This window comes from Heterodontus francisci, chromosome 4 (genome assembly GCF_036365525.1).
Source record: "Heterodontus francisci isolate sHetFra1 chromosome 4, sHetFra1.hap1, whole genome shotgun sequence".
NCBI classification, from domain to species: Eukaryota; Metazoa; Chordata; class Chondrichthyes; order Heterodontiformes; family Heterodontidae; genus Heterodontus; species Heterodontus francisci.
The window spans coordinates 45,276,912-45,293,592 of record NC_090374.1 but is presented as its reverse complement, the minus strand read 5'-3'; the positions used below and the strand labels follow the sequence as shown (position 1 = coordinate 45,293,592).

General features: G+C 43.9%; 1 protein-coding gene across 1 annotated transcript in view; it reads right to left on the bottom strand.

Moving 5' to 3' along the window:
* Positions 1 to 16,681, bottom strand: part of kgd4 (alpha-ketoglutarate dehydrogenase subunit 4) — a 40,485-nt gene that overhangs the window by 5,406 nt on the left and 18,398 nt on the right. Inside the window, exons 2-3 of the mRNA XM_068028803.1 lie at positions 5,538 to 5,601; positions 1,287 to 1,483 (exon numbers count right to left, since the gene is read on the bottom strand). Coding sequence (XP_067884904.1) covers positions 1,287 to 1,483; positions 5,538 to 5,601 — 261 coding nt within the window. The remainder of the gene's footprint in view (positions 1 to 1,286; positions 1,484 to 5,537; positions 5,602 to 16,681) is intronic.

Sequence of the window (16,681 nt, the reverse complement as noted above, 5' to 3'; positions counted from 1 at the left end):
GTTCCTTCACTCGCACTGGGTCAAAATCCTGGAACTCCCTTCCTAACAGCACTGTGGGTGTACCTACCTCACATGGACTGCAGCAGTTCAAGGCAGCAGCTCACCACCACCTTCTCAAGGGCAATTAGGGATGGGCAATAAATGGTGGCCTAGCCAGCAATGCCCACATCCCATGAATTGATGAAAAAAAAATTTGCAATAGATGTACCATAGAGTACCTGTGGTCAAATGCAGTCATCCTGCTAGAGGTTGGTACCAGGAGGTGAAGAGTTCAGGTGAGCAGAAAGGGTCAAAATTTTGATATTACACAAGCTAAATTCAATGCAATTTAATGTTGAGAAGCAGAATGAAGCCAATATGTGAATATAATCAACATATTCAGTATAAATGAAGTTGAATACTCACCATATATGAACTGTAGATGGTAAAGACAAAAAACTACTACAATGAATGTTCCCTTAATTATTCTTTTCAGCCATTTTTATAAGAGTACTAATAGATATTTGTGTCTGGTTCAAATTTATTATTCCATAGATGTGAGCTAAACTTTTGTTGCAGAACTAAAAATTGTTAGCTGCAGTGAATTACATCAGGGATAACAAGCATCTAAAGGGCAGATCATGCTAATATTTGAAGTATGTGATGAAATCACAAAGATACAAAGGGAACATATTGTACTCAGTGATTTTAGTTTGATATGATGGCACATAAAGTTGTGACAAAGACTGAGGCACATGGTATTGAAGGAAATATAGCCGCTTCAATAAAAAGGGATAGTTGAGTGGATAGAAAGCGTGAATAGTTGTTTTCCAGATCAGTAGGATGTGGATAGTGGTGTGGCCCAGAGATCTTTGCTGGGACCTCTTTTGGTTTCATTTGTACAAATGGTTGAATATAGACCAGAGTATTGATATCAAAGTTTACAGGAGAGCACAGACAGGTTAACAGAGTATTTACCTATTTTTATTCCACTTCCTGGCCCTCCCCACACATCCTTTTATATTTCTTCTCAAATGTATTCAATTAACATTAATTTGTTATAGTTTCTACAACAGCATGATCTTTGACTACACTTTATCAGTGAGCTGTCTGTTGCTTTCTGCAGGTCACTGGATATAGCCCAGTACACAATAATCAGGGGTGCCTCAGTTCTCACCATTTAGGCACAGTGATTAATCCCCATCTGCTCCCCACCCCACCCACCACCCCAAGTACACCCACATTTCTATATACTCAAGAGTAAACCTTGCACTAGGAAATTAAAATTATCAAGATTGTGCACTCACCTGAATGTACTCCATTTCTTCTGCTGGCACCGGTTGCCTTCTGTATTTCTGTGGTAGAGATCTTACTGTTTCCACAGTGTCACGTGGACCAGACAGTTGGCTAACAGAGGCAGAGACTGAACTAGATGCTGTTGGTTGCTGTCTCTGGATTGAATTTGACAGTACCTGATGATTCATTGATTTGAGAGCTTCATGCACTATAAAAGTGAATACAAGAATTAAAAACTTTGCCAAAAGAAGTTTATAAAGAAAGAATGTACATCATACAGCACACACATAGCCATTCACAGCTCCTCAGATAATGAAGTAGTCCTTTCCTGCATGCAGCAAGACCAGGACAACAGCAGACTTGGTCTGATATGTAGTAAGTAATATTCACAGCACACAAGTGCCAGGCAATTTACAACAAGAGAAAGTCTAATCACCTCGCCTTGACATTCAATAGGATTACCATTGTCAAGTCCCGCACTATCAACATTCTGGGGGTCACCATTGACTAGAAACTTAACTGGACCAGCCACATGAATACAGGCTACAAGAGGCTGGGTATTCTGTGGTGAGTGACCCATCTCCTAACTCCCCAAAGTCTTTCCACCATCTACAGGGCACAGTTCAGGAGTGTGATGGAGTACTCTCCACTTGCCTGGATGAGTATAGCTCCAACACTCAAAAAAGCTCACCACCATCCAGGACAAAGCAGTCCACTTGACTGCAGCCATGACGTGCCAGTGGTATAGGGAGTGAAGGTTTAAGGTGGTGGATAGAGTGCAAGTGTGTACCATCTATAAGATACAGTACTTCAACTCGCCAAGCTTCAACAACACCTCCATCACCTAGAAGGCCAAGGTCAGCAGGTGCATGGGAACACCACCACCTGCAAGTTCCTCTCCAAGTCACACACCATCCTGACTTGGAAATACAATGCTGTTCCGTCATCATCACTGGGTCAAAATCCTGGAACTCCATTCCTAACAGCAGTACAGGAATACCTTCACTACACTGACTGCAGCACATCAAGGTTGCTCACCACCTTGCCAGCAACACCCACATCCCATGAATATATATTTTTTATTCCTTCCTTTGTCACAACATTTGGTTTATCCAAATTTCAAACTATAAAAGTTAGTAGGTTATAGTAAGTAATGTTAACTATTGTAGTAAAAAGCTTGTATATCAGCCCAATAACAGACTGCATGAGTAGGCGTAATAGAAAATTAAAAAAAGTTTGATACAAAATTTCTATAACATTACCTATATTTATAAAAGATTCCAGTCATCTCAGAACAATGTCAAAGCTCTCAAAATCGAGTTGGACTTACAGCAAAAATATTCCATATAAATTAAGTGAAATAAACCTAAAATTATCTATCAGGAACAAATTCAAAGATATGTTTCAATGAATTAATTGCACCAGCACATATCTGGTCAATCTACAGTAAAACTAATAGCAGGTCTAAATTCAAGCACTTGATTTAATCATGCATATGGAGCAAGATTAGTTTACATTATAATTAATACAAAATACTGTCAAGCCAGTTTTGATTTTTGATTTAGAGATACAGCACTGGAACAGGCCCTTCGGCCCACCGAGTCTGTGCCGACCATTAACCACCCATTTATACTAACCCTACACTAATCCCATATTCCTACCACATCCTCACCTGTCCCTATATTCCCCTACCACCTACCTATACTAGGGGCAATTTATAATGGCCAATTTACCTATCAATCTGCAAGTCTTTTGGCTGTGGGAGGAAACCGGAGGAAACCCACGCAGACACAGGGAGAACTTGCAAACTCCACACAGGCAGTACCCAGAATTGAACCCGGGTCGCTGGAGCTGTGAGGTTGCGGTGCTAACCACTGCGCCACTGTGCCGCCCCTTTGCGGTAGTCACTCCTACCAATACTGTCACGGACCGATGCACCTGCAACAGGTAGATTGGTAAAGACGAGGTTAAGTAGATATTTTCCCCTCACCACCTGCTGCAGACCCTGTCTAGCAGCTACGTCCTTTAGGACTCTTCCAGCTCGGTCAGTAATGGTGCTACAGAGCCACTCTCGGTAATGGACATTGAAGTCCCCCACCCAGAGTACCTATTGTGTCCTTGCTATCCTCAGTGCTTCTTTCAATTGGTGTTCAACATGGAGAAGCACTGATCCATCAGTTGAGGGAGGCGGAGGGGGCGATAGTTGGTAATCTGCAGGAAGTTTCCTTGCCCATGTTTGACCTGATACCATGAGACATCATGGGGTCTGGAATAAATATTGAGAACTCATCGGGCAACTCCCTCCCAATGATACATCACTGTGCCACCATCTTTTATTTTTATTCATTCATGGGATTTGAGCGTCGCTGGCTTGGCCAGCATTTATTGCCCATCCCTAATTGCCCTTGAGAAGGTGGTGGTGAGCTGCCTTCTTGAACCGCTGCAGTCCATTTGGGGTAGGTACACCCACAGTGCTGTTAGGAAGGGAGTTCCAGGATTTTGACCCAGCGACAGTGGACGAACGGCGTGGCTTAGTTATATTTCTATTATTGAATGCGTGCCCAGGTGAAATGAGCTATTCTGCCATCACAGAAGAGTCATGCACGCTCAGAAGAGGTCAGTGGCTACACTTATTTCATAACACAACTTCCCATTCCTTAGGGGCTTATGCTTTGAATTTAGAACCTCAGACACCAACAGCTTCAGACTATAGGATGTTCATCCTTAAAAAAAAAGGTATGAACATCTTAATATCTATGATTAATTCTTGGAAAGTTAGAACCTTAAACAAACCTACAGCTTTAAATTTTGCTCCAAATAATATACTGAAATATGTTTACATAATAATGCATGTTGCAGCAGAACAATAAGAGTATGAGTTATATGATAAAAACGTAGTAAATAATGTCCTATACTGTGCTCTGCAGAGGCTGTGTTCGATCGACTGGTCAGTTCCTGCATGATGGTTGTTCTACTGCAATCTGGAATATCACCATGTATATTGATAAATAAATGACGTTGTTCAATATATTGGGAGTCTCCATCACAAAAAAAAAAGCCTACGAACATCGGAAATAGGAGCAGGAGTAGGCCACACGGCTCCTTGAGCCTGCTCCGCCATTCAGTAAGTTCCTGGCTGAACTGATTATTCCACATTTCCACCTACCTCCGATAACCTTTCACCCCCTTGCTTATCAAAGATCTATCTATCTACCTCTGCCTTAAAAATATTCAAAGACTCTACTTCCACCCACCTTTTGAGGAAGAGAATTCCAAAGACTCAGGACCCTCATCGCTGTCTTAAATGGACGACCCATTATTTTTAAAACAGTGACTCCCTAGTTCTAGATTCTCCCACAAAGGGAGAAACATCCTTTCCACATCCACCCTGCCAAGACCCCTCAGGATCTTATATGTTTCAATCAAGTTGCCTCTTAATCTTCTAAATTCCAGCAGATACAAGCTAGCCTGTCCAATCTTTCCTCGTAAGACAGCCTGCCCATTCCAGGTATAAGTCTAGTAAACTTTCTCTACTGCCTCCATCATCCAACAATGTTAATAGAGTTGTTAGCTAATGACAATCTCCATCAATTAGTCTCCAACAGACCCAGACCCAGGATGACTACTTCCAGCTCCGCCACTTTGCTTGTCTCCGCCCTTGCTGCAGCTCATCTGCTACTAAAACCCTCATCCGTGCTTTTGTTAGGCTGGAAGTCTGAAGCTATCTTCCACCCTCAAAAAACCTGATTTAATTCAAAGCTCTGCTACCCGTATTCTAACCCACACAAAGTCTTGCTCACCCATCAGCCCTGTGCTTAGTGATCTAAATGGGCACCCATTCCACCAATGTCTTGATATTAAAATTCTCATCTTCATGCTCAAATCCCTCCATGGCCTCACCTCATGTCTGTAACCTTCTCCAGCCTTACAACCCTCTGAAAACTCTGTTCCTCCACCTCTGGTCTCATGTGCTAAGCTCTGGAATTCCTTTCAGAAACCACTATCTTTTAAGATCCTGCTTAAAATCTACCTCTTTGACAAAGCATTTAGTCACCCATCCTAATATCTCTTCCGTTGGCCCGGTGTCAATTTTTATCCGATTACATGCCTGTGAAGTGCCTTAAAACATGAAAAACATTGTGTAAATTCAATAATAGTAAAGAAGGATCTCAACATAGCATTCCATAGGCTAAACAGTCAATATTGTTTTCTGACCTATGGCAATAAACAAAGAAACTGAAATTTAATTGAACTACACTTACCATTGGGTCGAAGGGAGGCTGTTCTTTCTGGAAATTTAATTAATCGTTGATGCGGTTTTACAATCTAGAAGATTGAGAAAAATACATATTTTACTTGGTCAATCTTGTAATTTAATCTTCATTTGTGTATTTAAAGACATTTAAGAATTTGCATCATCTTCCTTCGCTGGTGCACATTCGAAAGATTTTGTATTTGGAAAGTTAATGAAATCTCTAATATTAATGCATCTCTCTCAAATGAATATTGAGATGTGCAGGTTATAAAAATATTCATTGATACCTCCATGCAGAATATTACCTTAGAAAATGCAGTATTCAATGATCGAGTAAATATATGTAATCTCATAACAGATTCAATTCAAAATTTGCAGCAAAACTGAATAGACCAAGTTTTGAATAGGATTTTTAAGCCTGGTCACAAAAGACTATTTAAAAATAATTATAGTTGAGAAGTCAGTTGAGATTATAAATTTGTAAAATTATGTTCTCATTGGAAAAGCAAAGGCAGAGAAGTGATATGATTGCTGTTTGTAGGATTCTAAAAAGGGACTAGACAAATTTCTCTTTGTTCAAAATAGAATCAGAGGACACAGCCTGCATTTGAAGGGGGTGAATTCAAAATTAATCTACAAAAATATTATTTCAGTGAGTGAGTGGTAAATCTGTGGAACAGGGTTTCCAAGGACTCAGTCAAATGCAGAAAATATTTTGGGATATATAGTATATGAGTTATTTGAGACAGGACATATTTTAAGTGTAGCATGCTTGGGAGGAGCAGATAACTTTAGACCTATGTTTCCCAAAGCTTTCCACCACTGGGGGTTTTCCTCCCCTCATGTCTGGGTCTGTTGGAGACTAATTGATAGAGATTGTCATTAGTTAATGATTTTATTAACATTGTACCACATAACTACATGGATGGTAGGTGGTGAACTAGATGGACTGTGGGTCTTTTTTTCAAATCTAGTGTCAGGCAAGGTTCCCACCTATCAAGCTATTCACAATATATATTAATGATTTAGATGAGGGAACTAAATGTAATATCTCCAAATTTGCAGATGACACAAAACTGGGTGGGAGAGTGAGTTGTGAGGAGGATGCAGAGAGGCTTCAGGGTGATTTGGACAAGTTGAGTGAGTGGGCAAATGCATGGCAGATGCAGTATAATGTGGATGAATGTGAGGTTATCCACTTTAGTAGCAAAAACAGGAAGGTAGATTATCTGAACGGCTATAAACAGAGAGGGGAATATGCAACGAGACCTGGGTGTTCTCGTACACAAGTCGCTGAAGGTAAGCCATGCAGGTGCAACAAGCGGTAAAAAAGGCAAATGGTATGTTGGCCTTCATAGCGAGAGGATTCGAGTACAGGAGCAGGGATGTCTTGCAATTATACAGGGCCTTGGTGAGGCCACACCTGGAATAGTGTGTGCAGTTTTGGTTTCTTTATCTGAGGAAGGATGTTCTTGCTATAGAGGGAGTGCAGCGAAGGTTTACCAGACTGATTCCTGGGATGGCGGGACTGACGTATGAGGAGAGATTGAGTCGGTTAGGATTATATTTGCTGGAGTTCAGAAGAGTGAGGGGGGGATCTCATAGAAACCAATAAAATTTTATCAGGACTTGACAGGGTAGATGCAGGAAGGATGTTCCTGATGGTGGGGGGAGTCCAGAACCAGGGGTCTTAGTCTAAGGATACAGGGTAAACCTGAGATGAGGAGGAATTTCGTCACCCAGAGAGTGGCGAGCCTCTGCAATTCGCTACCACAGAAAGCAGTTGAGGCCAAAACATTGTATGTTTGTTTTCAAGAAGGAGTTAGATATAGCTCGAGGCGAAAGGGATCAAAGGATATGGGGGGAAAGCGGGAACAGGTTACTGAGTTGGATGATCAGCCATGATCATAATGAATGGCAGAGCAGGCTCAAAGGGCCCACTCCTGCTATTTTCTATGTTTCTATGTAAGACTGAGGCACCCATTATTTCACCACATGAACATTAAAACTTAAAATTGCAAGCCCCTGACTGGAAAGACATTTTTGTATAGTAACTAGCAGTGTTGGAACAGTCGTTGCTTCCCCAAAGCAAAGAAGTGGTCAAACCAGTTTTAGTCACATGACTAGCTGGCTGGAGGTTTTTTTTGAATTTGAACTACCAACAAAGGATTTGAACAGACAAAGCTGTGTGATCATGGAGTAAAGATCTCTCCTGGAACTGAAGCAAGGAGTTACAGCCTCTCCTGTCTGCCTGCTTCCATCTCCTTCCCAAGGAACCGAATCTTATGAAAACACGTGAAACTCAGAGAAAACAAGGTTTTAAGATGACAACTGGGCCCCAAAGAAAAGCAAGACTACTTACAAAAGGACTACAGTGAACTTGAAGCACCAAAACAAGATATTGCCTCAAATCGCGATCTACTCTATTTTCCTCTTATCTTTTCTGTTCCTATCTGCATGTGTATATCGCATGTGCATGTCGTATATCCCTAGGCGTGAACAGTATTAGAGTTTAAGATTTAATAAAATTTCATCTTTCTTCTTTAAACCTCAGAAAGTCTGTCTGAGTTGGTTTCTTTGTCTTATAATTAGAAAGTTGTGAACAAGGATTCACAAAAAAGGGGAGCTTAAAACAGAGTGTTTAACATTAAACCCTGTTACACTAAGACCAGGTAAAGACAGGAGAAGACCCCTAGACACATTTCTCACCTGGTCGTAACACTAGCAATTCATATGTTCCTACAGATATTTAAGTGATCTTTGCATCCCATGAAAATTTTTTTTTTGACAATCTCTTTCTTCCACTCCCCACCCTACCCCCAAAGCCAACAAAACATTAAGGGAAAAATAAGTCCAAAGGTAAACAACAGACAAAAGGTTCCACTCATTCCAGCCATGGCCTGACTAATAAAGATGTAGTCCCATATTGATTTTTCTTCACATGGTGAGAATGCACCAAAGGCAGCGTAAATAGACAGGCTGGGAATTGGCACTTACATACTGTTGAAACCCCTAGTAGCTCCACATTGATCAGCCATGCTGTCAAACACGATTTTCAATTACTGCCCATCTCCCAACTCTTATCCTAAACTGTAGTTAGTAGTTCCTAACCTAACTGTACTAAAGGCCTGCTCAGGTCTGGAAAAATAAACCCGACAGAAGCACATCGGACCCGAGCCCAATCCAGCCCGAGTCCTTCCATTCTTTCCTGTGCCTGACTCGACCATAGTGTATTTACCACTTTTTAATGGGAGGAAGCTGCAGCATGAGCGCGATGACATCATAGAGACACTCACTACACAGACTCAGTCTCCCTCCTTGACATCCCGGACTCCCAGCTCAGGCAGGCTTTTCAAATTTTGACTTTTGAAGCCGGCAAGTCATCGGGTCTGGGTCAGGTAGCAGGCCTTTAAACTGTACTGTCTTAACTTATCTGTAATTTTTTTTTCTATAAAATGGATCATTTCTGTTTTAGTTTTTTGATTTTTGCTGAGTAATAACTAATGTATTTAAAACCTGCTTCCTACATCTGTGGGACACAAACACCACTCCCATGATCTCCATAGAGGCTGTTGCAGATAGGTTTTTAATAAACCTGTTCAATGGGAGGAGCTTGATGCAACACTTATGATGTAGCTAATGGGACATCAGATGTGGGGAGTATTTTTGCTGAATTCCTAAAATCTGCTCTAGCTAAAAGGAGGATTGGCAGTGGCCTAGGAGAACTCTGTCAGGAATTCCAAACAATAAGGGGGGAGCTCCTGTTATCTACTGTCCATTGAGGTGAGGAGATCCAAATCCAAGCAGGTTATCCAGTAATCAAGTACCAATTCTTGAGGGAGGAAGAAATTAGGCAGAATCGTTGAGCCTTCAACTGGCTAGTGTCAAGAAAACCCCCATATGCCAAATGAGAAATATTAATTTCAGTTAGAAATTTACATTAGATTTTTAATGGAAAAGATCTTACAGTTAACTTTTAAAAAGCTAGCAGCCAAGATGGCCAATGCAATACCAGGAGACTGAACTAGAGACAAAAGTCTAACAAGAAGCCCAGCCAGAACAATGCTTTGGCTAACTGAGGAGATTATGCATAATAATAAAAGCAAAATACTGCGGATGCTGGAAATCTGAAATAAAAACTAGAAATGCTGGGAATACTCAGCAGGTCTGGCAGCATCTGTGGAGAGAGAAGCAGAGTTAAAGTTTTGGGTCAGTGACCCTTCTTCGGAACTGGCAAATATAAGAAATGTCAAAGGTTATAAGCAAGTGAAGCGGGGGTGGGGCAAGAGATAACAAAGGAGAAGGTGTAGATTGGACAAGGCCACATAGCTGACCAAAAGGTCATGGAGCAAAGGCAAACAATATGTTAATGGTGTGTTGAAAGACAAAGCATTAGTACAGATAGGGTGTTAACGGACTGAAGATTGAACAGCAGCAAGTGCAAACATGAAAAACAACAGTGGGTAAGCAAACTGAACAAACTAAGATGAAATGAAATAAACATACAAAAGAAAAATTGTAAAAAATGTAAAAAAGAAAATAACTAAAAATAAAAGTAAAATGGGGGGCCCCCGTCATGCTCTGAAATTATTGAACTCAATGTTCAGTCCGGCAGGCTGTAGTGTGCCTAATCGGTAAATGAGATGCTGTTCCTCGAGCTTGCGTTGATGCTCATTGGAACACTGCAGCAATCCCAGGATAGAGATGTGAGCATGAGAGCAGAGGGGGAAAGTGTTGAAATGGCAAGCAACCGGAAACTCAGGATCCTGCTTGCGGACTGAGCGCAAGTGTTCCGCAAAGCAGTCACCCAGTCTGCGTTTGGTCTCCCCAATGTAGAGGAGACCACATTGTGAGCAGCGACTACAGTATACTACATTGAAAGTAGTACAATTAAATTGCTGCTTCACCTGAAAGGAGTGTTTGGGGCCTGGGATCGTGAGGAGAGAGGAGGTAAATGGGCAGGTATTACACATCCTGCGATTGCAGGGGAAGGTGCCATGGGAAGGAGACAAGGTGGTGGGGGTAATGGAGGAGCGGACCAGGGTGTTGCGGAGGGAACGATCCCTTCGGAATGCTGACAGGGGAAGGGAGGGGAAGATGCGTTTGGTTGTGGCATCACGCTGGAGGTGGCGGAAATGGCAGAGGATGATCCTTTGGATATGGAGGCTGATGGGGTGGAAAGTGAGGACAAGGGGAACCCTGTCACAGTTCTGTGAGGGAGGGGAAGGGGTGAGAGCAGAGGTGCGGGAAATGGGCCGGACACAGTTGAGGGCCCTGTCAACAACAGAGGGGGGGAATCCTCGGTTGAGGAAAAAGGTCATATCAGAAGTACCGTCATGGAAGGTAGCATCATCAGAGCAGATGCGTCGGAGACGGAGAAACTGGGAGAATGGAATGGAGTCCTTACAGGAGGTAGGGTGTGAAGAAGTGTAGTCGAGGTAGCTGTGGGAGTCGGTGGGCTTATAATGGATATTAATAGACAACCTATCCCCAAAGATGGAGACAGAGAAGTCAAGGAAGGGAAGGGAAGTGTCAGAGATGGAACATGTAAAGGTGAGAGAAGGGTGGAAATTGGAAGCAAAGTTGAAAACGTTTTCCAGTTCGGGGCGGGAGCAGGAAACGGCACCGATAGAGTCATCGATGTACCGGAAAGAGTGTTGGGGGAGGGGGCCTGAGTAGGACTGGAACAAAGAATGCTCGATATATCCCACAAAAAAACAGGCATAACTAGGACCCATGCGGGTACCCATAGCAACACCTTTTACTTGAAGGAAGTGAGTGGAGTTGAAGGAGAAGTTGTTCAATGTGAGAACAAGTTCAGCCAGGCGGAGGAGGGTGGGGACTGGTTGGGCCCCTGTTCAAGGAAGAACCGGAAAGCCCTCAAACCGTCCTGGTGGGGGATGGAGTTGTCGAGCGATTGGACGTCCATAGTGAAGAGGCGGCGGTTGGGACCAGGAAACTGGAAATTGTCAAAATGACGTAGGGTGTCAGATGAGTCACGGATGTAGGTGGGAAGAGACTGGACCAGCGGAGAAAAGATAGAGTCAAGCTAGGAAGAAATAAGTTCAGTGGGGCAGGAGCAGGCTGACACAATGGGTCTGCTGGGACAGTCCCGTTTGTGGATTTTGGGAAGGAAGTAGAAGCGGGCTGTCCGGGGTTGCGGGACTATGAGGTTGGAAGCTGTAGAGGGAAGATCTCCAGAGATGATGAGGTCAGTGACAGTCCTTTGGACAGTTAGTTGATGTTCGGTGGTGGGGTCATGGTCCAGAGGGAGGTAGGAAGAAGTGTCTGTGAGTTGGTGTTGAGCTTCTGCAAGGTAGAGGTCGGTACGCCATATTTTGGTTGCAGCAGCTTGGACAGAAGCAGTGGTACGGAGTGAACTTACAGCTGGGAGGTCAATTTCAGTGTAAGTTAAAAGTTAATTCCCTTTTGTTTTCGGAGGACCAGGGGACTGCTGGGTAAGTGAAAACTATATATTTGGGCGGTTTAAAATCAATTTCTTTTAGTTTTGGTTGCAGCAGCTTGGACGGAAGCAGAGGTACGGAGCGAACTTACAGCTGGGAGGTCAATTTCAGTGTAAGTTAAAAGTTAATTCCCTTTTGTTTTCGGAGGACCAGGGGACTGCTGGGCAAGGAAAAACTATATATTCGGGCGGTGGCAGTGCAGGGATCCCCTGTGGCCGTTTCCCTCAACAGGTATACCGTTTTGGATACTGTTGCAGGGGACGACTTACCAGGGGTAAGCAATGGGGTACAGGTCTCTGGCACAGAGTCTGTCCCTGTTGCTCAGAAGGGAAGGGGGAAAGAGGAGCAGAGCATTAGTCATTGGGGACTCCATAGTTAGGGGAACAGATAGGAGGTTCTGTGGGAACGAGAGAGACTCACGGTTGGTGTGTTGCCTCCCAGGTGCCAGGGTTCGTGATGTCTCGGATCGTGTTTTTGGGATCCTTAAGGGGGAGGGGGAGCAGCCCCAAGTCGTGGTCCACATAGGCACCAACGACATAGGTAGAAAGAGAGATGGGGATTTAAGGCAGAAATTCAGGGAGCTAGAGTGGAAGCTTAGAGCGAGAACAAACAGAGTTGTTATCTCTGGGTTGTTGCCCGTGCCACGTGATAGCGAAGCGAGGAATAGGGAGAGAGAGTAGTTGAACACGTGGCTGCAGGGATGGTGTAGGAGGGAGGGTTTTGGTTTCCTGGATAATTGGGGCTCTTTCTGGGGTAGGTAGGACCTCTACAAACAGGATGGTCTTCACCTGAACCAGAGGGGTACCAATATCCTGGGGGGAGGGGGGAGGAGATTTGCTAGTGCTCTTCGGGGGATTTAAACTAATTCAGCAGGGGAATGGGAACCTAAATTGTAGTTCCAGTGTACAGGATGTTGAGAGTAGTGAGGTCAGGGATAAGGTTACAAGGACGCAAGAGGGCACTGGCAAGCAAGAACTTGGTTTAAAGTGTGTCTACTTCAACGCCAGGAGCATCCGGAATAAGGTGGGTGAGCTTGCAGCATGGGTTGGTACCTGGGATCTCGATGTAGTGGCCATTTTGGAGACATGGGTAGAGCAGGGGCAGGAATGGATGCTGCAGGTTCTGGGATTTAGATGTTTCAGTAAGAACAGAGAAGATGGTAAAAGAGGAGGGGGTGTGGCATTGTTAATCAAGGAGAGTATTACAGCGGCAGAAAGGATGTTTGAGGACTCGTCTACTGAGGTAGTATGGGCCGAGGTTAGAAACAGGAGAGGAGAGGTCACCCTGTTGGGAGTCTTCTATCGACCTCCGAATAGTTCCAGAGATGTAGAGGAAAGGATAGCGAAGATGATTCTCGACAGGGGCGAGAGTAACAGGGTAGTTGTTATGGGGGACTTTAACTTTCCAAATATTGACTGGAAATACTATAGTTCGAGTACTTTAGATGGGTCAGTTTTTGTCCAGTGTGTGCAGGAGGGTTTTCTGACACAGTATGTGGACAGGCCAACCAGGGGCGATGACACATTGGATTTGGTACTGGGTAATGAACCCGGCCAGGTGTTAGATTTAGATGTAGGTGAACACTTTGGTGATAGTGAAATCAATTCGGTTAGGTTTACCTTAGCGATGGGCAGGGACAGGTATATACCGCAGGGCAAGAATTATAGCTGGGGGAAAGGAAATTATGATGCGATTAGGCAAGATTTAGGATGCGTAGGATGGGGAAGGAAACTGCAGGGGATGGGCACAATCGAAATGTGGAGCTTATTCAAGGAGCAGCTACTGCGTGTACTTGATAAGTATGTACCTGTCAGGCAGGGAGGAAGTTGTCGAACGAGGGAGCCGTGGTTTACTGAAGAAGTTGAAGCACTTGTCAAAAGGAAGAAGGCGGCCTATGTTAGGATGAGGCGTGAAGGCTCAGTTAGGGCGCTTGAGAGTTACAAGCTAGCCAGGAAGGATCTAAAGGGAGAGCTAAGAAGAGCAAGGAGAGGACACGAGAAGTCATTGGCGGATAGGATCAAGGAAAACCCTAAGGCTTTCTGTAGGTATATCAGGAATAAAAGAATGACTAGAGTTAGATTAGGGCCAATCAAGGATAGTAGTGGGAAGTTGTGTGTGGAATTGGAGGAGATAGGGGAAGCGTTAAATGAATATTTGTCGTCAGTATTTACAGTAGAGAAAGAAAATGTTGTCGAGGAGAATACTGAGATTCAGACTACTAGGCTAGATGGGATTGAGGTTCACAAGGAGGAGGTGTTAGCAATTTTGGAAAGTGTGAAAATAGATAAGTCCCCTGGGCCAGATGGGATTTATCCTAGGATTCTCTGGGAAGCCAGTGAGGAGATTGCAGAGCCTTTGTCCTTGATCTTTATGTCGTCATTGTCGACAGGAATAGTGCCGGAAGACTGGAGGATAGCAAATGTTGTCCCCTTGTTCAAGAAGGGGAGTAGAGACAGCCCTGGTAATTATAGACCTGTGAGCCTTACTTCGGTTGTGGGTAAAATGTTGGAAAAGGTTATAAGAGATAGGATTTATAATCATCTTGAAAAGAATAAGTTCATTAGCGATAGTCAGCACGGTTTTGTGAAGGGTATGTCGTGCCTCACAAACCTTATTGAGTTTTTCGAGAAGTTGACCAAACAGGTGGATGAGGGTAAAGCAGTGGATGTGGTGTATATGGATTTCAGTCAGGCGTTTGATCAGGTTCCCCATGGTAGGCTATTGCAGAAAATACGGAAGTATGGGGTTGAAGGTGATTTTGAGCTTTGGATCAAAAATTGGCAAGCTGAAAGAAGACAGAGGGTGGTTGTTGATGGCAAATGTTCATCCTGGAGTTTAGTTACTAGTGGTGTACCGCAAGGATCTGTTTTGGGGCCACTGCTGTTTGTCATTTTTATAAATGACCTGGAAGAGGGTGTAGAAGGGTGGGTTAGTAAATTTGCGGATGACACGAAGGTCGGTGGAGTTGTGGATAGTGCCGAAGGATGTTGTAGGGTACAGAGGGACATAGATAGGCTGCAGAGCTGGGCTGAGAGATGGCAAATGGAGTTTAATGCGGAAAAGTGTGAGGTGATTCACTTCGGAAGGAGTAACAGGAATGCAGAGTACTGGGCTAATGGGAAGATTCTTGGTAGTGTAGATGAAGAGAGAGATCTCTTGTTGTCCAGGTACATAAATCCCTGAAAGTTGCTACCCAGGTTAATAGGGCAGTTAAGAAGGCATATGGTGTGTTAGCTTTTATTAGTAGGGGGATCGAGTTTCGGAGCCACGAGGTCATGCTGCAGCTGTACAAAACTCTGGTGAGACCGCACCTGGAGTATTGCGTGCAGTTCTGGTCACCGCATTATAGGAAGGATGTGGAAGCTTTGGAAAGGGTGCAGAGGAGATTTACTAGGATGTTGCCTGGTATGGAGGGAAGGTCTTACGAGGAAAGGCTGAGGGACTTGAGGTTGTTTTCGTTGGAGAGAAGGAGGAGGAGAGGTGACTTAATAGAGACATATAAGATAATCAGAGGGTTAGATAGGGTGGATAGTGAGAGTCTTTTTCCTCGGATGGTGATGGCAAACACGAGGGGACATAGCTTTAAGTTGAGGGGTGATAGATATAGGACAGATGTTAGAGGTAGTTTCTTTACTCAGAGAGTAGTAGGGGCGTGGAACGCCCTGCCTGCAGCAGTAGTAGACTCGCCAACTTTAAGGGCATTTAAGTGGTCATTGGATAGACATATGGATGAAAATGGAATAGTGTAGGTCAGATGGTTTCACAGGTCGGTGCAACATCGAGGGCCGAAGGGCCTGTACTGCGCTGTAATGTTCTAATTCTAACAACAGCACCACCCTTGTCTGCAGGTTTGATGAACATGTCGGGGTTAGATCTGAGAGAACGGAGTGGCTCAAGTTCAGAAGGGGACAGGTTGGAGTGAGTGATTAGATTATGCAGATCATCCTTGTTAGCAGGACAATCAAAGCTATCTTGAGGCAATCAGTGGAGACGTCCCTCCAGGGGCTAAACACAGACAACCCCACCCAAGAGGGGTTTTGGGTTTTAGCCATCTGACCTAATTAAGAACAAAGGGGATTGAGAAGACCATGTGACCATCTGTCCATCTCTGGAAAAGCAGAGTTTTGTTCCACTGTCAGAAAATAAGCAGCAACTGAGTGTGCAGCAGCAGAGAAAGCGGTGTGCTTCCCTTTCTCTCTCCCCACAGAAAACATCAAGTTTGTAAACCGTCTGCAACTGTGGACACTCCAAGCCTATAGACTGCTATAGAGACAGGGGAAGACAGCCAACCACAGTTCTACCTCCAAGAGAGCCTCGAGCCAAGCGGATCAACTACAATGTGCACTTTGATCAGTCGAGGACTTCAAGAATAGAGCTTCAGCTGGAAGGCTACCGGGATCATCCACTCACAGACTGTATTTAAGCTCCGTTTACTCTGGGCTTTGATCCAACCACCAGATCTATCGTTCCATCTGTGATCTATTTGTGAGCATGCGAATGTGTAGCGTTGAGGAATATAGCTGGGCAGTTAGGGATTACTGTCCATGCAAAAGCCAAGAAATCTGAAATCCTATGACTTGAGACCAACCATTTTTCACTTGAACCTGATGATTCAGAAACAGGGTTAGAGTCAGAAACAGACAGGATAATGTTAGCGGGGGGGGGGGAAAAAGGGAGAGAGCAGAGA